The sequence below is a fragment of the Sander vitreus genome, chromosome 10 (genome assembly GCF_031162955.1).
Source record: "Sander vitreus isolate 19-12246 chromosome 10, sanVit1, whole genome shotgun sequence".
In the NCBI taxonomy this organism is placed as follows: Eukaryota; Metazoa; Chordata; class Actinopteri; order Perciformes; family Percidae; genus Sander; species Sander vitreus.
The window spans coordinates 14,567,051-14,588,830 of NC_135864.1; the positions used below are offsets into that span (position 1 = coordinate 14,567,051).

Genomic DNA, 21,780 nt, shown 5'->3' on the forward strand with positions numbered 1-21,780 from the left:
ACTACGTATAGTTTTGTATTTGACATATACAGTATGAATGGAAGTGGACACACTGATATCAGACAAAATACACTAACATTATATGTTAATTTATAACATTTTACAGCCAGTTAGAGTTGAAACAATGGCCAGATTAACCTGCTAAAGGGGCCGTGCTAGGCACTACCTGACCCCAGATGCGCTGTATAGTAAAAAACATGGGAATATGCAACATATAGTTGCACGGATGCATAGCTTCACCTGCATATCTGTTTACGCTCTTTTGCACTATGCATCTGCCCTGGCATGCTCAACTGTTATTCTTCCCACCTTTGTTATCATACAATTTTTGTACATCTACTACATCACTATCTAGACCACACTTTGCACTAACTGTACATTGACTCTTTACTACATCTCAGCATTTACATAGACTGTCTATTCATGCATATTGTGTTATTACTGATCTACATCACTAACAAGTCCACAACTTGCACTAACTGTATATTGACTCTTCACTACATCTCAGCATTTACAGACTGTCTATTCATATATATTGCATTATAACTGATCTACATCTATTGTCTATTTGTGTATATTGTGTTATTACCATATCACTTTTGCATATCCATCGGCTTACTTACACCTCACTTTGCGCCGGCTTTGTAATGCCAACTTAATCTGCACTTTATGTAGCCTATTGTATTCTGTATTCTTGTATTGTATTGAATGTGAAACTGTATGTTGTCTTGCACGCTTATGCTTTTCTTGGCCAAGTTGCCGTTGCAAATGAGAACGTGTTCTCAACGACCTACCTGATTAAATAAAGGTTAAATTAAAAAAAGGTAAAAAAACAACACAAAATAACCCTTTAAACTACATTTTGACATAGCTCTTTAAGACAGAGCCTCGTTAATACTGTACTTTTTGCTCCACATTATTTATTTGAAAGTTTAGTTGTTTTGCAGATTTAGATTATTAATATAAATCAACTAGTAAATTATAATGTAGTATTATAGGTTAGCCATAGGCTATATAAAGTAATTAAAATAGCTCCACCTTTACTAGCTGCAACATTAAAGTGATGAATACATTAATGCATCACTAATTGTAATCTAGTAATATAATATACATGATTCTGAAATGGCACATTCTGCATAGTAAGTACTTTTACTCAAGTAAAATTTTGAATACAGAACTCAGAGTGTATTTTTACACTGTATTGCTACTTTTACTTTGACTTTACCTTTACTTCATACCAGCCTACATTCCAAACTTGCTGTCTTACCAAACATCTGTAAGTGAACACCTGGATGATGCTGAATAGAAAACACTACTAGTTTTGGGACTGTGCCAGTTAAAAGGACTGACACATGAACACACGGTGTAAAGCACCCCCTGCAGAATGGAAGGGAAGTGTCTGTGCCATAAAACTTATCTGTGAAAGCCTATTTCCCCCAGGATTTATAGCGGTGGTACAAAGTGACATTTGCTGATACAAGCTCACAGAACGAAACACTCCATTGTGGCAATACAGATGTCAGCTGGACAGCCAGGAAGTTTTCCGTTTTTCCGTATCCGTATTAACTGAATTAATGGGAAGTGTAGTACTTTCTATTAAAAAATGATTTCCTCACATATTAACCCACTTTCTTGCCACCTGCCTAAATGAAAAAAAATATGTACATGTTGTATTCACTGGCACAAACGATAAAAAAAATATTTTTTACAACTGAATAGATTTGAATGTTATTGCAATGAAAATAATTAAGAGTAAAGTTTTTATTTTATTGAAATAGCATAAAATCACAAAACTAAATTGAACTGCACACCTAAAGGTCTGGAGAACTGTAGCTCCACTTAAGGCCAACAAACAAATCACTAAGCGCTTATGGTGACACTTGGCTGTCAGCGTTAGACGTATATATGCCAAAAAACATTGTTTACAACAACTTGACAGCACAATGATACCTGATAAATGTGGCCTGGGTTTGAGGGCTTCCTCTAACTTCTAACAGCATAGATGAGAAAGAGTGACACCGTGTGTTTAGATGAGGTATCATAACTGAGTTGCTTGCTCAGAAATGTAAGAGTTTAATGGTAATTTGTTGTCGATTGATTACACATGGCAAGCTAATGGACAAGTCGATTATTAGACTGAAGGAAAGCCATTAAAACATCATCAGAAATTCTAATGACAATGCAGATTTAAGATGTTTTGTAGACATCTGCTGTGTGCAGCTGCCTTGGCTGCCACTTTTTGTCAAATTGTACTTCACAGCGTTGAATTTGGTCCTTTTCTGATGGGAAACTTGGAAGTGGGGTGAAAACACAGAGACAAGATAAACACTGACCTAACAATACCATACATCCTGAAACTCTGTCTCGCTCTCTCTCTCGCGCGTGCACACACACACACACACACACACACACACTCTGTTTGAGCTGCGGCACCAACAAACAAGCAAGAGGCTGTTTGTCTTTCCTGGGATCAGTAAACATCCTCAACACAAACAAGTTCCTCTGGAGTGAGAGAGGAGAAACTCACACCGTCAGGGCAGCTGCACTCTCACTCCACCACAGCCTTTGATGTCCTTCAGAGAGAGCAGATAATGAAGGCCCCTTACATCTTAATTCTTTTAATTGGAGCGTGGATGTAACAGGTCGCTGATACTTCACTGTCATTCTCTTTGGCTTGATGTGAACTAAGGACAAATTTAAAAGTAATCATAATCCTCATTTTCAAGTTGTGAGGAAAAAACTAAGTGCAATTTGTCTAAGTACTGTACTATTGTGCATTTGTTGGACTATTTTCAGCTGCAGATTGATACACATGTTGTGCTGTGGTGAGGATTTACTGCAGCAGGAAGGTGTACCAGTGCAACGGTTCATCATTGGTGTGTTTTTGGACGGAATGGAGGTATATGGCACAGGGTATTAAGCTGTAGCAGGCTTTAGCTACACAGACAATTCTTTTTGTTTTGGTCTTGTTTTATAAGATTTTTTTATAAGAAGTACTACACCTCAACTAGATCTTGTTTAGTGAAAGATAGTGAGGCTTTCGAGACAAGTATATGTGTATCTGCTCCTTTGTTTTGAACTGTTGCTAAGAAACCAAGGACACTTTAACTCTGCAGCAGCTTGCTAATCTCCCCTCTGGCCACAACAGGCTGAAAAAATCCCTCCTCCATCTTGCCCTGGGTGAGACAGCGAGACATTTGGTTCAGGCCACAGCTTGCACTGCTGCCCCAGGTCCTGTCTGGCCTCCACATGACGGCTTTTAATCAGTGACTTAAGATAAAAAACCACACTAGACCACACTGTGACAAGCATCCCCTCAGAGAGCTCACAAATGTTTTGCCTGATCATGGCTTCATCATTAAAAAATTAGGCATTATTTGTGTTTTCTGTTGTTTTTTTTTTTTTAAAGAAGCTAAACATGTAAAGAATGCTACTACAGCGTGAAATCCTGAGGACAACAAGCTTGTGAGTTTGTGTGTGTGCATCACAAGAGTCTTTCCAGTCTTCCCTGCGTAAATATGTTTAGCCCCAGATGATCTTCAAGGGCTCGCTTGTTTGTACCTGCCGTATCGTTCTGCTCGTCTGCCCAGCATGACACCCTGTAGCCCAGTATCAGCCCCTCAGAGATCAAAAGACCTTGGAGATTCTTATCAGATAATATTCTTGTCCACCTTCCCTCCCCTTTGAGTCCAGCCTCCTCACTCTGTTGACCTGAACCATGCACATGTTCCTTATGGCCCTTTGGCCTTTCCTCTTCTTATCACCATGGCGGCCAGGCCATGATAAGGCAGGTCCAGCCTCGGGATAGAGGGAGGGTACTGTCTACTCTTTCTAAAACTTCACAGTTGCATAACTCGGACACTTCAGGGCAGTAAAGAGGTTATCTCAGCTCTGTGCAAGTAGTATTGTGTTTTACACACTCACAAAAAAGGAGTGAGAAAGTGAGATATGTCTTGCCTTTCAAATTATATTGATCATAAATGTGTTATATTGACTTGTATTGCACATAGATCAATTTAAGTGTCTACGTAAGTCTTGCTTATTTATTGTTTTTTTTTTAATTGTTGTAGGTATAATTTTGTTGCTTCTGTGAATTTTAACTAGGATGAGACCTGATCTTTTTGCTGTCATCCTGGTTTCAAAAAGGCTGAAACCTGTTCCAACACAGCTACTTTTTTTTAACACTGAGATGTGACAACCATACATCTGTCTCAGTGTTCTATGCATTTATGAGTATGCAGGCTGAGCAGACAGACAGGGAGGACTGGTGTCCAAAGTCACGACCCTGCCCTGACCTGGATGAAGGAAATGGTCACACTGCTTGAGACAAAGCAGGGCAAAGGAGAGTCTGAGGGGCTGGCTGGTCAACCTCTAACAATGGGTCCGTGCTCTAAGACCGCGGGCCACACAAAGGCCAGAGAAACCCCCTCCTTTCCACTCCCACATTGCAATAGAGCTGGCATTTCACACTGGCCTGTGAACAGCCATTCAATCAAACTACTGTTTAACCTGACCCCTGGCCTACACAGAAATCAAGATGAGTCTGGCAGGATGTATTTAGGTAACTGGCCTCTCTCTCGGCAGCCGTCAGTTACTGCACAACTCTGTCTTTACTTCAGTTAACATTATATTCATTTTATTCTTTAAATGCAAGATGTTTCCTATTTTGTAATTTACTGTGCCAAATTATTGTGAATATTCCTCAAAAGCATGTAATCAATAGGCCACCCAATAAATAATGTATCAAGTGATGGGTGTAAGGGGCAATAGCTCCCGGGGGAACAAGAGACACCACAAGACCCTTCGTCTGGGTCAACTACCCTCGAGCCAGGGCTGAGAGAAGCAGCCACATGACCCTCTCGCTTCTCAATGGACTGCTCCTCCCCTCTACCTGTACATGGCTCGGATCAAGGTGTGGGGGCTGCATATCAAACAGACTGAGGCCTTTGATGTGGATGGAAACACAAACACTGATTTGAGCAGAGTCGTAACAGCTTATTTGTTCCCTTTAGTCATTCATTGAGCTGCTTGTTGAATGTGTATGTCTTCAAAGGGTTGCAGCATGCACCAGTGGTACAGTAGCCGAGGAGGCCCTGAGAGTGCCCTGGCCTAGTGGGTTGTGGGAAGGCCATCTGGCTTCCTGTTCCTTAGATTTGATATTGATTTATTGGCTGTACATAGAAAGATAAGGGGGCACCAGCTGTCAGAAGTTCTCCTCTGCATCCTTACAGACAATGGGCCTCCTGGTCATCTACATCCTGACTAAATAGGTAATGCATCATTCCGTGTTAAGTTTTACAAGGCAAATACAAATCACACAAAACAATATGACAATTTTTGTACAAATTCCAAATTAAATTAAATAAAAATTAAAAATCCCCACAGCTGTTTTTTAAAAAGCAACACCAAACGCTCAACTCCATTGAAAATGTCACCCCACATGGGCTAATATTAATCCCACATTAGTATAATAATTTATGGATCAGCACTTGAAACAATCATAACACAAATGTACTCCTGAAGGCTACACATTTACACATTTAACACTTTATAGACTGTATTTAAGCACATTTACTGGTCTGTAGGGCTGAGATAACAGTAGTTTTGGTGTTTGTTGTATTAAAGACTGTTCCCAGTAATGAGGTGCAAAATTGCATTTACTATTCCTAACAAACCCTGACAACATTTCACAGTTTAACCCATCACAGAAACCATTAATTCAAAATTAGGCTCCTATGCATAACAAGTGTACCATTCCTGTTAAGTGAGCCAGGGAGTGCGGCAGTTTGGCCTGAGCCTTGTTGGTAGAGGTGTCAACATGGTGCCAGAGTGAATTGTACTTACGCCTGATTTTTCTCACCAATACACCCCCCACCCTTAGAAAAGAGACACACTCAAATACAGACAGGCTTTGGTGTCACCCAGCCCAGCCTGTTCCCTTCCCCCACCCTTTCTTCCCTTTCCCCTCCCCTGCCAACACAAGCCTGTGATGTGACTGTCTCAGATAATGAGGTGGAAATTTTATTACACCAGTCTGTGAGGATGACAGTGACTCAGGCCCTCCGTGCAGCCTCCCTGGTATCAGGCGCCCTCTGCTGACTGCTGTGAGCTCATGCCAAATGACTTACAGTCTCATCCAGCAATGCACTTCAAAGTGGGAGATCAAGGGTTGACTTGCGCATGATACCCAGAGAATGACAATGCCTCAGCTAGCCTACACCTACTGCTACGTGCCAGTCCCAGAGACACAAAGGCATACAGGCTGCTCCCGCACTGCTTTGCTGCAAGGAGGAAGTTCTCATTCAGGAGGGGGATATACATACAGGAAGAGTGCTCTATGTGTATTCTCTATGAATACTGGTGGGTAAAGGCAAGGTGGAGACAGAGTGGCAACAGATCCTTGGTGGTGTCCTGTTTGATTGCTGAAGCATTAATTGATAAGATACAGCGTCACACTACTTATCTTTAGAGAAAGACATCCCATTATCTCATGTATCACAAACCACACACACATATGACAGTGAGATCAAAGAAGTTTCAAAGCATTTTCGAAGTGGGCTCTTTTATTGCTCTGGGGAGCAAAAAATGTAAGCCTACTTCGGCATTCTTCTGTTGGAGCACAGTTATGATGTAAATTACATAGCTCCTCTTACCAGCCTATAATCCTGGCTCTCAAGATTGTATTGATTTGCAAGTAAAACGATTCAAATGCCCCTGAACTTTAGATAGATAGATAGATAGATAAGACTGTATTGTCCACCTTGGTGGAAATTTGTCTTTGGCTTATCCAAAACATTAAAACACAACCAAGACATTGTATGTTATCAAACATTAAACATACTGCACACTATTACTACACACCATTAAACATAAAACAACAATTGGGCAGAAACAACAGCAGGTGAAGAGGAGGTAGGATACAACCTACAAGAGAACATATTTAAAAATACCTTGTCTTTTATAGTGCAGTCATTTTGCATTCAGTGCCTCTACGGCATGGGAAACAAATGACCTCTTATAAATATTCCGGCTCGCCCTCGGGACCCTGAATCGATGGCCAGACGGGAGCAACTCAAACTCAGAGTTTAGTGGGTGTGAGGCATCCACAGATACAGTATCTGTCTGGCCTTCCTGAGTACTGCACTGTCAAATAGATCACTGAGTTGCTTTTGTGGCCTGCCAATCACCTTCCCTGCTATTTTAAAGGACAATTCCGGCGCAAAACGAACCTAGGGGTTAATAATAGATGTGTACCCACTCGATTGCTCTCTGGGACATGTTTTCATGCTTCAAGCTAGCGTGGACCGCTGATTAGCTTACAACGCTAGTATTCGGGGCACAGGGAAAGTAAAAATAAATCGCTATTTTGTACCACTAAAAAGGCTCAAAATATCACCAAACTTCAACGGTAGCATAATGAGGGTCCCTACATGTTAACCGAAGCATTTAGAACATTGTAAGTGTACAGACAGTTTATTGAACGAAGAGGTGCGGGAACTCCGTGAAAGGGCTACGAGAGAAAAGAGAGAGAGAGAGAGAGCTACCGGCCGGTAGCTCTCTCTCTCTCTCTCTCTCTCTCTCTCCCCAAATACTAGCAAATACTTGTAAGCTAATCAGCGGTCCGCGCTAGCTTCTTTCAAGCTACAAACACATTCGATTAGCATGAAAACATGTCCCAGAGAACGACAGAGTGGGTACACATCTGTTATTAACCCCTAGGTTCGTTTTGTGCCGGAATTGTCCTTTAACAATTTTGGAAAGCTTGGTTTTGTCTTTTACTTTCAGGTTGCCATACCAAGTGGTTATATTAAACTGTAAAATACTTTCTACCAGGCCCCTGTATGCCATCTCAAGTATGTGTTGACTAACACTGAAGCTCCTCAGTTTCCTGATTAGAAACAGGCGCTGGTCTCTTAAAAAAAAAAATACTCTTTTTGTATTGTTTTGTTTGCATTAAAACTTAAGGTATGATAAATGATTTTGCCCAAGGACTTAAAATGTTCCACTACTTCCACAGGTGTGATGTTACTAATCCCTCTTGGTTTTGTTTGTACTATAAGTTCTTTTGTTTTGGCGACGTTAATTCCCACATGAGTAATCTGACACCAGTCCTGCAGTAAAGTGACCTGTCTGAAGTAAGATCTGTCTGAATAGCTTATATGAACTATGACTTCAGTATCTGTACATCGCAGGGCAGTAGTCTGCACTCATTTGTTAACCATCACTCCGATTATTTCCACTACATCAAAATTACTTCCATTTTTTCAAAGGTGAAAGCCAGTATCCCATTCACACACACACACACACACACACACACACACACACACACACACACACACACACACACACACACACACACACACACACACACACACACAGACACACCCTTTTCCACCCCAGTAGGCAGCTAGAGGGGAAGTGAGGGAAACTTCTTGTGATCAGGCTGTCATTTCCTCTGGTTGGCTCTGTTATTCCAGATAGCCTTTGTGGAGGAGCCAAGTGGTCCAGCCGCAGACAGAAGGTGGGCTCCTCGCATGCATCTGAGGTTGTCAGCCCGGCAGGGGAGAGAGGCACTGCTGGCAGGCAGAGACCAGGAGAAAAACAAACACGGTGCTGAAACCAGACAGAGACAACTACTCTGCTGATGAATACAGTTAGACAGTAAATAATCTGTCTTCTTGGTACAATAAAGAAAATATAATGGTGCACAGTGGCACTGCAGATGAAAAACGAGGATATTACAATTATCTTTGCTTTGGTTTCCAACCCACAACATCTCCCCTCTTTTACTCAGAGCATCACTAAACAGAAGGCTGGTTGAAAGTGCAGAAGCACTTTATTAATCCCTCAATGGTGAAATTCAAATGTTGTTGTTGCATTACACATATAGGCCCAAAATACACACACATGCACACATACACACAGGATCCATCTAAATGCATGACAAAAGAGCTGTGTCAGAGCGAAGGGGAAACCACATCGGCTGGTCAGTTGGGGGTGCATTGCCTTGCTCAAGGGCACATCGGCAATGCCCAGTAAGTGAACTGGCAGCTCTCCAGCTACCAGTCCACATTCCGAACTTTGGCCAAGTCCACCCCGGACTGACCTACTGCCGCCCCCAAAAAGCAAATTTACATTTTGAAATAATGGCATGCAATTTTGACCAAGATTCTCTTAAAAATAGATATTTGTCTCTCAATCAAGTTTCCTAAAAGATATAAAATTAAAAAAAAACTACTTAGAGTAGCCTCCAAAAAACATGCTTGTGTACTTTTAGTTGAACAGTTTATAGCCTAAATTGAACGATATTCTATTATTTCACTTGGAGTATTGCGCCACCTATAGAGACATATAGAGTCATCCCACCAATCCCTAAAATATAAGGTTACCATCAAGGACGCCCCTCAAAAGGTCACCTGAAAATATGAGGACTGGTTTAATTCAACTACTTCACTGTTTCTTATCTACTAGAAGTATGCCAGTGACAAAAAGATAAAACTGCACGCAAGTTTGACTTCCTCCACTGTTATCTCTGTACCTATGATATTAATACATTTATGCAGTTTTGACCTTCAAGAGAAATTTAAATGATGTGTCTGGTCTTACAAGTCCCTATTTAATAAATTAATATAACACTCTGGATGGGGCCCTTCATCATAATGAGTACTTTTACTTTTAAATGCTTATGTCCATGTCAACAGTGGAAGAAGAACTCAAATATGTACTCTCTACTTAAGTAAAAGTTATATTAGCATCAAAAATAAAGTAGGCTACCAAAAGTAAAAGTACTCATTATGCGGAATGGCCCATTTCAGTAATATGTTATTATTATTTCACTGGATTATAAATATTGATGCATTAATCTGGAGGCATCGCTAATTGTGCAGTTGGTAAAGGTGGAGCTAATTTCCAAGAATTGACATACTGCTGTGTATCTTAATCCATAATGAAACATGATTTATTAGTTGATTTGTATTTTGTATTAATAATTTGAACATTTAAAGTAACTAACTAAAGTTATTAAGCAAATGTAGTCAAGTAAACTGTACAATATTGTCTTTCAAACTGTAGTTGGGTAAAAGTATAAAGTAGCACAAAATATAAATACTCAAGTAAAGTACCTCAAAACGGTAGGCTACTTTTGTAAATGTGCTTACTGGTAGTTACATTCCACCTCAGGTCCATATTGCTGTTAATACTTTTACCCTACTACTACCTACTTTTGATTTTAATAGTGTAGTATTGATACTTTTACTAGAATAAAGGGTGTGGATACTCCTCTTCCACTGTTTATAAGTATGAGGACACATCTGGGCCAAGGACAATACACTGTACTGTGTGTAATAATGGATTTGAAGTCTTCCGTGAATTTTAACCAGGTCAAAGAGCGCCCCCTAGTGTTACCGAGACGTGACTACAGCTCACCTCCAGTAAACAGTGACGTGTTTTTGTCACATAACACCGCTTGGTGGGGACAGGAGACGGATCCTCCTCCTCTACTGTACAGTTACAGGTCTAACCTGCATAAACAAATCATTTATTATCCCTCAGAGAAGACTAAAATTATCGCAGGAAGCAGACAGTTCATCGGTGATGGCCTCGGTTAAAAAAGACAACAGACTGACGAGCTCTCAGAGCTTTATGTGCGTCGGTTTCGCCGGGGTTTTCAGTAAAACCGTCACGTCGCCCCTTGAGGTGGTTAAAATTAAAAGTCAGGTGGGAACTTTTTACTGCAAGAAGGGTTTCTGGCAAAGTTTTCTCCTCATCTACCAGAATGAGGGAATTCGAGGATTTTGGAAAGGAAACCTCGCCTCTTGTCTGCGGTTGTTCCCCTACACCGCAGTTCATCTTACAACATACAAAAAGTAAGTAAAGGTTTAATCCAAATCGTGTTGTCTTATATCGACCTAAAACATCTCTTGTGGATGTTTTTCATGTGGTTTGCTCAGTGTTTATGCCAAACAATGGCATCTATGATGCCAAACTAACGTTAGCTTGTTAGCCATCTTGGTCAGCTGATACTGAGTTAGCCAGTTTGTTTGGCGAACAGTGTAAAAAAATAACAACTAAAGAACACATATTAACATCAGTAGAATAATATGTGGTAATCAGATGAATTGTTAATGGTTTGACATTATAAAATAACTAAAGGGTTCGTTTAAATTATCTGTTTACATTATATCCATGCAGCTAAAAATGTACTTCCTGTTCTACCGTACCATAAACGTTCTACTTTATTAGCCAATCAGAAGGCTGGATTGGCTCAGTCGATACTTGAAGTGATAGGGGGTTATTCTGCTCTGGGTTTTGTCTCACAGGTATTCGCCTAGCCCCTCCCCGATATTAGTGACAGGAATGAATAAGTCGATCACCAATAGTCGTTGAGTTTATAACTATAATATAATACTATATTGTTTTAAGCAAAAATGCCCCAAAATTTGCTGCTTCCAATGTCTCTAACGTGAGTATGCTGGTAATCTAGCTTTGTCTTCCATGATAGTAAATTGGCCGGGGAGTGCAACTTTTGGGTCTAATTACACCGCAGCGCTGTGGAGTAAGGTCTTGCAATGCGAGACTAGTTTTGGTCTAAAAGAAATGCTTGGGCTCTGGAAAAGCTGTGATGGCCGTGTTTTTTTTTTAAACTGTTTTCTGACATTTTATCAAATGAAGAGAAAATAATGATTTATTAATTAAACGGTAAACATAACAAATGAATTAATAACGAAAATGTGTGTGAGTCGAAGGCCTAACCATATATATGTATATATGTCCATTCATACATATGTATGTTGATTCCTGGAGAAGAGGACATTTTGTTCTCATCATGTCAGACGAAGTGTTGCCTGTGAGGTTGTAGTCAGGGCATATAGCCACTCCTGTTTCTGTCGGGTTACTACAGGACAAAACATGCCGCAATGCCTCCGGTAGCATGTCTGATACATTAACATGCAGGGAGCGAGGACCCACTGCTATGTCAGTAATCCAGCGCGCAGTCATAAATATTTACTGTACTTACTGTAGTGAAGCTGCCGCAGTTGGTAGGTACCCTCATGTGTGCGTTCAAACAACTGCCCTCTACTGTACTGTACAGTGTGTTCCAGAAAAAGCCCTTTTAATCTTTGACACACACACACACACACACACACACACACCCACCTACCTGAACCCAATGTGACATCTTAAAATGTCTTGTTCTGTCCAAATGAACATTTTAGATTTAGTAATCTATGTTTTGATCTTGGTGAAGCCTATGATTCTACGTGTTGTGAGGTTGTCAGATGAAAGTCAGCTGACAGTCAAAGAGTTAAAATTAAAGGGCCATTGTACTGACGAAGGGCTAAGGTACTGGGCACATAATGAACATTAAAAATGACTGAGTGACAGGGTTTGAATGACAAGGTCTTTACCTTGTCATGATGTCAGCATTTAGTAACTGTTGTTCTTTTGTTTGTCTGATGATATATAAGGCAAGGCACTCTGAAGAGACTGGAAGGAACACCATGTTTAGGTTTACTCTTCATCACACCATCAACAATAATTTATACTACAGTGTTTGTTTTTTTTGCTTCATGAATGAATTTGATTATTACAAATGGTTGGCAATTGATTTTCTGTCTATCAACTAATCGATTAATTAACTAATTGTCTAAACACTTACATATATATAACACATTTTATTTAATGCTTTTCAAAGTACTCAAAGATACATATTTATGTATGTGTATATACAGTGTATATATATATATAATGCCGGTAAACTACCCAAGACAAAGGATAGAACTATTCACTTTCTGATCAATGCAATCCGTACACTTAATTTTGCCGTCCTCTGTGTCCAGGTTAGTCCACCTTCACATGGATGAACTGGGCTTCATCTCTCAGTGGAGAGCCATATTCGCCGGCGGACTGGCTGGTATTGCTGCCGCCCTGACCACGTACCCTCTGGAGGTGGCAGAGACCAGGCTCATCATTCAGAACTGCAGACAGCCCACATACGTCGGCGTAGCTCACACTTTGTCAAAGATCTACAGGAATGAAGGGCTGCTTGCTCTCTACAGGGGCTTTTCCCTCACTTTATTGGGTGTGTTTGCATATTCCTAGCAGTCATGTAGTTCTAATGTTTCAAAATATTTAATATCCACTCCTTATTAAAGGTATTTCTTTTCCTCCTGACAAGAGTTTTCGTCTGCAGTCTTCCCATCATTTGCAACACACATTTCATGAATGATAAATTTACTGTAACTTACAGTTCATTTCATTTGTATACAGGTGCATTTCCCTTTTCTATCGGATGCTATGCAGTCTACATGAACTTGGACAAACTCTGGCAAGAGCCACCTTTTCGCTTCACTCCCCTTCAGAACTTCATTAATGGCTGCCTCGCAGCGGGAGTGGCCCAAACACTCTCCTACCCTTTTGAAACAGTTAAACGGAAGATGCAGGTAATTTACCACTCGAACACTTTGCTTTCTCCATGTAGGTTATATTTTTTTAGGAGAAATCCATTAAATAATTTCAATAATTAAAATAGGATAATTCATACATATGACATCAACATTCGAGTTGCTGCTCCTAGTCTGTTAGTCAACTAATGGCCATTAGGCTCATGATCAACTAAGAATGTTCATGATCTTTTAAAGGGAAATATAAATTGGCAGGATTTTTAAAGATCTCTCTACGTGACAATTCAACTGCATAGGGACAATGCAGGAAATCATTTAGTAGGTGTTTCAATTAAATGAACTAATCCTCTTTAAATGTATCTACTATGACTCTTAAAAATTGTTTCTCATCATTCTTAGCTGAAATTATTTGGAAAAATCTGTAAACACAACAGATTTACAGGTCATTTGTGCTGGCTGTATTACCACATTTAGTCCACAGGGGGGCAGTGGGCGTGTGTATCCTAAATTAAGTTTAGGCTTTCAGGGTCACTCAATGTTTTTGAACATTGAAAGTTTCAATTCTCATATCATTAGCAGTTTTTAAATTGACCCTCAAAATAATTGAACCTGCTATGGCTATTTATAGCATTGGTCTGCACCCCTTTCCCCTAAAATGATGTTTGAGATGCCTTCCGCATGTTGGGGAGGACACATGGGGAATAACAATGGCGCTGCAAAGGACAGAATACTACATCCGGTTTTATCAGCCTATTATTAGCTACCACGAGGTTAAACAGCAGCTGGGAATGTGAATGTGTCCCAGGTCTTCTGAAGCTATAGATAAGTTCTGTAAAGATAGCCGGTTACTATCATACAGCAGCAAGAAGGTGAGAGTTGCGTATGTCCAGTCCACTAAACCATCACAACCATGTCACCTTACTATAAAGAACAATAGTGATTTCACTTGGGGATTCAGCTCTTGTCTATGTCTCACAGTTAAGCATTAAAAGTCAGGCAGAGAATAGATGATAGGGAAAAAGCTGAGGATGTTTGCAGAAGCTTAGGGTAGCTAAGTATTGTTTAACTCACAGGTTAGCTTAATGTTTCCTCGACAAATGAAGTTGTTTGAACAGTCTAATACCCCAAATGGCTGCGTGTTCTCTTTGGGAACCTTGAAACTTCTAAAGATACATTTCCTCTGTCACACAGCAGTCAGCCTGTAGAGTTGTCGGCGTGACTGTCTCTTACAGTTTGAGCTTTGATATGCTGTTAACTTACATAATTATATATCTTTTCTTAAACGTTATGTTTATTATATGGTTCTCTTGTCCCTATATTTAATTTTGAAACAGTGTTGCTTATTTTACTTATTAAAAAAATGTTATATTTAGCCGATTTGTGCAGGTTAATTGCCATAAAAGTCAAATCAGTACGCCACTAATTAGCAAAACACTGCTGATATATAACTTAATTAAACCTTCCTCAAAATTGCAATGCGTTCCATCTGTCTTGTCATGCTTCACTTGACCTTTCTGGTTATTACTTTACAGACACATAATGACATTTTTCTGATTCACTGCTGTTCATTTTCACTTTCATTCTTTTCTCAGGCACAGAGTGCCCGTCTTCCCCATTTTGGTGGAGTTGACGTCCATTTCAGTGGAATGATGGACTGTTTCATACAGGTTGTTAAAAACAAGGGTGTCCTCTCACTGTGGAATGGCCTAACTGCCAACACAATAAAGGTACCTTTGCACTTGTTTATTATTATTATTATTATTTATATCTCTGCCATATATTATACTCTCTATCAGTCATATGGATAAAGTACTGGTCTACTTTATCTTGGAACTGAAATAACTGCACATGCTCAGGAACATGAGTGATTTTATGACGGTGAGAGAATTGTAACCCATGGCCTACGCAAAAGGGATAGTGAGGACAGGGTGGGGGTGAAAGCAATGTTCAGTGTGTAATTCATAGATCACGTGCAAGGTGAGCAAAGTCTGTCTCTGGAACAGCATGCTCCACTCTCCTATTTCAGCTGGAAATGTCAATAGTTGGATAACAAAGTGAAGGCCTTGACATGAGCAGCTTATCTTTTTTTCACCAAACTGTCAACCTGAATGAAAATAAGTTGTAGACACATTAAGGTTTTATTTGGTAATGCCCAAACCAGACCACAGCCTTCTCTGTGTGGATTTATGGTCAATTTATTCACATTAAGTGTAGGCAGCATCACACTGAAAGACACTCATCTCTATCTCCCAACCTCTTTCCTCACAGATTGTTCCCTACTTTGGCCTTCTTTTTACCTGCTTCGAGATGTGTAAGCAGGGCTGCCTTTACCGCAACGGGTACATCGTCTCACCCCTGAGCTACAAACTTGCACCGGGTGTCGACCAGAGCCTCGGGCCGTACGAGCTGGAAGACGCAAAGCGCTACTTGAAAAACAGGGACTTTGGGTCAGGGGAGTCATCATTCAGAAACCGCTGGTGAAACTTGACATGAGAAGATAACTTGTGAAAAACACTGACTGCTGACCACACTTGACCAGCAAATTGAAATACGTGTTGTGTCTATGATAATTGCATAGCATTTCAGGTTTCATGTCTTCATAGAAGGCGTTACCATCTATTTAAATGATGTCCTGTCAGCAACGGTCTACCTCTTTCAGAAACATTGTTATTTTATCTGATAGTATTATTTGTTAATGAAATGTTCCCTCACCCTTCATATCTTTCCATAACTGTTTTTAACCAAACATTATGTGCCTTGAGCATTAACTATTTATTTCAGGGCTTATTTCAGTTATTGACATTAAATGGTGCCATACTGTAGTTTATTAAAATAACTTGCGCTTTTACTCCACTTCTTGTGATACATTATATGTTTAATGTATAATGAATGGAGAAATGTTGATGCTTCTTATGTTTGAGTATGATCAATCACGTAAATGTGCTAACATTGATTGTGATGAAAGATGTGCATAAAACATTAAAATTTCATTGAGACAACTTTGGCACCAAAGGTGTTATTTTTGTATGTTTTTGTACGTCTTTAATATATTTATAATATGGCTTAACCTTGAGTCCTCATTGCTGAGGACCACTTTCCTCTCTTCATTTTTTTTACTTCAGTGAATGACTCCATTTTGACCTATAGTAAAATGCAACCTTATGTCTGCACTTTGCTACTAGTGTACCTTGTTTCCAATGTATTTCCGATTTCAATCAGGCCGACTTAATATTTAGTTAATATGGTTGGATCAGTCAGCTGATTCAATAATGTCCTCCTCCATACTGTGGGAAACTGAGTGACAACTAAAGGACATTAACAGATGGGATGACCTTTACCCACCATAGCCTTCAGGCCTCAGCTGCTTCAAAGTGACATTTGACATGACTTTGAGCCAAATGTGATCCAAAAAAATTAAAACAATGGAACAGTTCTGTTGAGATGTGATTCAATCAGAATATCTATATAACTAATTAAGTAGAATAGTTAAACAGTTGGGTCTTGTTTTGAGTTTACTTGGGTAATAAGAGAGCACCAAATCGGAATCAGACATCAGTTGACCCCGCCCACTTCTACAACAGCCGACCAATCAGACGCGAGAGTCGAACTTCACGGTTTCTCTCGCGTTCAGTCTTCTTAAATCCCCTCTCTTCTAGTTAGGAGTCGGCCATTTCAACTCCACCGGCAAACCTCACCGACTAAAGTAACAGACTGTGTCTGATAACATCTGAAGATGAGTGAGACAGCTATTTCCTTCGCCAAGGACTTCTTGGCTGGTGGCATCGCCGCTGCCATCTCCAAAACAGCTGTAGCCCCCATCGAGAGAGTCAAGCTTCTTCTCCAGGCGAGTACTAACAGAATGATTTCGCATGACTCTTTAATTAGTTGCTGCTGTTAATTAGATCCTGTCGTGCTCGTGTGTGCGACACAAAACTGTCGTTAATTTGCAGTATTTTCATTCAGTCATTTCTAAGGGATGAAGGGTACGTTTAATAAGATGTAGCCTAATGATACATTGTGGAAAAGGACATAATGTAAAGCTGATGCATTGTTAAAAGTAGAAGCTGGAGTGTAAACATACTGAATTAGAGTAGCTCTGTCAGAGTTTGCTGCAGGCACAGACAAGCAATGAGGCGCATCAGACCTGTTACGTAATACACCCTGCCAGTAAGCTGCTGTCTTACCAAGCAAAAAATGCTGCGTTATAAAAGCCAGACAGGGCCATCTACTGTGACTATGGTGTTCAAAAGTGCACATCTTCCATGACAGATCTTTAGATTGGCTTGACAACAACCAGCCAAGGTCACAGCAAGGTTTGCGCCATGGCACTCCACTGCTGCATTGGGCCTGGGCTCAGTAGGAGGAGCAGGAGGGGCTGTGAATTGTTGAATGGATGCCATCAGAGTTGTACTTGTTGCACAAGGATTGTAATGCGTCTGTCAGACAGACACATAGGAGTCATGATTAGACAAGTTAGAGGGCTAACATGTTAACTGTAGATGTTCATTCACACTGATGATGAAATAGGCTGATGTCAAACTTGATCTGCTTATCCTACCTTTTATATTATAATCTCTAATGGCTGTATATCTTCTTTAATTACAGGTACAACATGCCAGCAAACAGATTACAGCTGCCACACAGTACAAGGGCATTATGGACTGTGTCGTCCGAATCCCCAAAGAGCAGGGCTTCCTCTCATTCTGGAGAGGAAACCTCGCCAACGTCATCCGATACTTCCCCACTCAGGCCCTCAACTTTGCTTTCAAGGATAAGTACAAGAAGGTTTTTCTTGATGGCGTGGACAAGCGCACACAGTTCTGGAGATACTTTGCGGGTAACCTAGCATCTGGTGGTGCCGCCGGAGCCACTTCCCTCTGTTTTGTCTACCCCCTCGACTTCGCCAGAACACGTCTGGCTGCTGATGTCGGCAAATCCGGACAGGGGCGCGAGTTCAAAGGCCTGGGAGACTGTTTGGTGAAGATCTTCAGGTCTGATGGCCTCAAGGGTCTGTACCAGGGCTTCAACGTGTCAGTACAGGGCATCATCATCTACAGAGCAGCTTACTTTGGCGTCTACGACACGGCAAAGGGTGAGTTTTCATTATCGGGTATTAAAAAGCTTGATGTACCTTGTCTCAGTGGAGCCTTTGAGACTTTAGTTAACCCTCCCAATTTCTCTTACAGGCATGCTTCCAGACCCCAAGAACACACACATTTTTATAAGCTGGATGATTGCTCAGACTGTGACTGCGTGTGCTGGTTTTGTGTCCTATCCCTTCGACACTGTCCGTCGTCGTATGATGATGCAGTCTGGACGCAAAGGAGGTAATAAACGCACACAACCTATCAAAAGTAGAATTTTCTGTTTTTGCTGCTGATACTAGAATAAACATGTGACAACTGCTGATACTAGAATAAATGTGTGACAACTAGAATAATTCTGTTCCCCCCCCCAGCCGACATCATGTACACTGGCACCATTGACTGCTGGAAGAAGATTGCACGTGACGAGGGCCCCAAGGCCTTCTTCAAGGGAGCCTGGTCTAATGTGCTCAGAGGCATGGGTGGCGCCTTTGTGCTTGTCTTGTATGATGAGCTTAAGAAAGTCCTCTAAGTTGTTTTTGTATGTTCACTGTTCATGTTGTGAAGTTTTACTGTAACATATCTTGTACATTTTGGAAGAATTTAAATGCCAGGCTATATTTATAGGGACCAACTAGTATTTTCTACTAGTTGCACAGGGGGAATCTGTTATGCGCTTCTCTCTTGGCCCATGTTTTTTTTCTTTTGCCTCTTACCAGAATGTCATTCCCTGAACACAGGAACCTTGCTGAAAAAAGAGAAATAAACACAACCTACTGAGTGAATCTCCTTCCTGGTTTCTGTGATAGAATGTATGAAGGGTAACCTTACAGACAGAGTGACCGAGTGTCGCAGCTGACGTGCTGCTTCCGGAATCAATTTGGCAGCATCCTGTGTGAATGTAAGCTTAGAGCTACAGAAGTCTCTCAGGTTGTATTTGGAGGCGAGCCAAAATCAGCTGAGGAACTTGACCTCCTGACAATATGTCAACCAAGGCATACTTGCAGAAAAGTGATACGCAGGAAGTCGGAAGCACGTCACATAATGATGTATATTCAGCAGAATATTTGCACAAGTGACTTCCTGCAGAAAAGCAACCATGGATTAACTCGCAAGGTGGATTAATCTAACCTTCTAAATATACTTTCATCTTCTGCCAAGTGTCTTCTGACTCCCAACTAGTGTGACTGAGGACTTTAACCTTGAGTTGTTTGAACATTCACCAGTATGACATACCTGCTCCAGTTATTTCTCTTATAGTAAGAGTAAAATGCCAGAAAAATGAACTTCTAAAGCTGATATCTTACACATTGAGGTGAATGTGTGTGGTCATCCTGTGAACTTGAAAACCATTACATAAGCAGTATGTAGTCCCTGTGTCTTGCACATTTAACCCAGACTGATCTTGAACAGAGGACATAGACTTATTTTAACGATACTATCAGATTACATGATTAACTCAGCAGGGTGTAGTCTAATCTCCTTTCAGTTATTCAGAAAGTCTTGGACATAACTGATAACCCAGGGAAATCAGTTTTTAATACTGTTTTGACCCCTCCATCCCCAAAAGTCCCTCTCAGCAGGTAGCACATAGTTAATCCTAAAATCAGCAAGCCTCTTTCTACAGCTGCTCCATTACAACTTTAACAAGGATTAGTGAAACTGTCTGTGACTGTCTGTGTTAGTTCACTGCCCATAGACGGCCTTTTGTACGTTCTGTGTAGCTTTAGATACGCTGTGCTTCCTCGAGGTCAAGTCGGGGATAACGAGTCAGACAAGTGTTGCCTTTTTCAGTGTTTATTTATAGTAGGCTGCCTGCAAAGACACATTTTATTAATATTTATCATTATTTAGAGGCCATAACTCTTGAAAGTGTTTATTTAATGTTTTGAGCCTCTGTTAGATATTCCTGCAGATTGTGACTTCATTATTTTGAAATGTAGAAATAAGTCTGCATTTACATGAAAACCTATGTAACTAACTGCAGACCAAAACAAAAAGTATGACACACAGCGATTGAAAAGGGTCTCAAAGATTAAGGTCAGTGAGAGTTTTATTTTCAAATGAACATGGTAAAAAACATTTAAATTCATTTAGTAAACCCTCAAGCCCTTATACTGAAGCTCCCTGATATTGCAAATAGAAACACCTGCTGTAACTCTTTTGTGTTTGATGTTGAGGTGTTGTGGCCCAGTGGTGGAGGAAATATTAAGATCTTTTACTTAGGTTTTTTAATAATGTAGCAATGTCACACTAAAATATTCAGAAGTCCTGCATTCAAAATTTGACTTAGCTAAAAGTACATTGGTATTAGCAACAAAACGTACTTGAAAGTATCAAAAGTAAAAGTACTCATTAGGCAGGAGAATGGTCATTGTAATGCTACCGTATCATATACTATATTTTCACCTGTTATTACTATAACATTACTATTAATGTTGTAGCCAGTGGATGCAGAGCTAATTTTAACTACTATACTTTGTATATGTTACCATTTGGTGATTTTCTATTTTAAATGTTAATCTGAAATGTAAAGCTGTCAGATAAATGTAGTGGAGTAAAAAAATAAGTATTAGCTTCTGAAATGTACTGAAGTAGCAGTATAAAGTAGCTTAAAATGGATATACAGAAGTATAAGTATTATAAGCAAAATGTACTTAAATAATTAAATCAAAAAAATATTCATTTTACGCAATTATATTATTAGATTACTATTACTAATGTATTCATGTGTAAATCTACATTGCAACATATTGATAAGATCGTTTGTTTTACGTGACTATTAATTGTCAAAATAATGCAGTAAGGTAAAGGTTTACTCAAGTAAAGTAGGCTACAAGTACCTCAAATATTGTACTTAAAAGTACTTGAGTACAATACTTTAGTTACAATCCACCGCTCTTAGAAGGGTTTGATAGTCAATGTTTACACATGGAGGTCTACGGATCACTGGAGCTTCAGCACTTCACATTAAAAGCCTTCTGTTAGGCAGCCTGTTGCGTAATTTCAGCTGTGAGACTGAATTGCGTCATAAATCCACCGGGTCATGACCTCAGTGATTTCCACTCATGAGGAAAAACCACACAAGGCAGTAGGGTTTTTGATAGTTTGATTGATTTAATAAGTTATAGTTACATGTCACGCAGGGTATGTGCTTATAGTATTCCAGCCATTCTGCTTAATAGTTACATTTATAATGTGGAGAGCATTGTGTGGATAAATGTAATAATACCCCTATAGCCCAGGTAACAATTTTTGGTTCCCAGAACGTTCGTTTTTGGTTGCGGGAACGT

The 21,780-nt window shown here is 40.1% G+C and overlaps 2 protein-coding genes across 2 annotated transcripts; both read left to right on the top strand.

Moving 5' to 3' along the window:
- Positions 1-10,448: 10,448 nt before the first annotated feature.
- slc25a43 (solute carrier family 25 member 43) lies at positions 10,449-16,402 on the top strand. The gene is made up of 5 exons (XM_078260409.1): positions 10,449-10,865; positions 12,840-13,081; positions 13,270-13,442; positions 14,996-15,130; positions 15,672-16,402. Exons 1-5 carry the CDS (start codon positions 10,594-10,596, stop codon positions 15,882-15,884), a joined length of 1,035 nt encoding a protein of 344 aa, XP_078116535.1. The 5' UTR covers positions 10,449-10,593; the 3' UTR covers positions 15,885-16,402.
- Positions 16,403-17,031: 629 nt separating this feature from the next.
- slc25a5 (solute carrier family 25 member 5) lies at positions 17,032-19,272 on the top strand. Its single transcript, XM_078260410.1, has 4 exons — positions 17,032-17,247; positions 18,009-18,495; positions 18,590-18,730; positions 18,862-19,272. The coding sequence occupies exons 1-4, from the start codon at positions 17,137-17,139 to the stop codon at positions 19,017-19,019; spliced, it is 897 nt and encodes a 298-aa protein (XP_078116536.1). The 5' UTR covers positions 17,032-17,136; the 3' UTR covers positions 19,020-19,272.
- Positions 19,273-21,780: the final 2,508 nt, after the last annotated feature.

Coding starts and splice junctions, on each gene's coding strand:
- slc25a43 (XM_078260409.1), top strand. CDS start 10,594: ATGGCCTCGGTTAAAAAAGACAACAGACTGACGAGCTCTCAGAGCTTT. Junction 13,082..13,269: donor CTTTTCCCTCACTTTATTGG/GTGTGTTTGCAT, acceptor ATTTGTATACAG/GTGCATTTCCCTTTTCTATC. Junction 13,443..14,995: donor CAGTTAAACGGAAGATGCAG/GTAATTTACCAC, acceptor TTCTTTTCTCAG/GCACAGAGTGCCCGTCTTCC.
- slc25a5 (XM_078260410.1), top strand. CDS start 17,137: ATGAGTGAGACAGCTATTTCCTTCGCCAAGGACTTCTTGGCTGGTGGC. Junction 17,248..18,008: donor GAGTCAAGCTTCTTCTCCAG/GCGAGTACTAAC, acceptor CTTTAATTACAG/GTACAACATGCCAGCAAACA. Junction 18,496..18,589: donor CGTCTACGACACGGCAAAGG/GTGAGTTTTCAT, acceptor TTTCTCTTACAG/GCATGCTTCCAGACCCCAAG.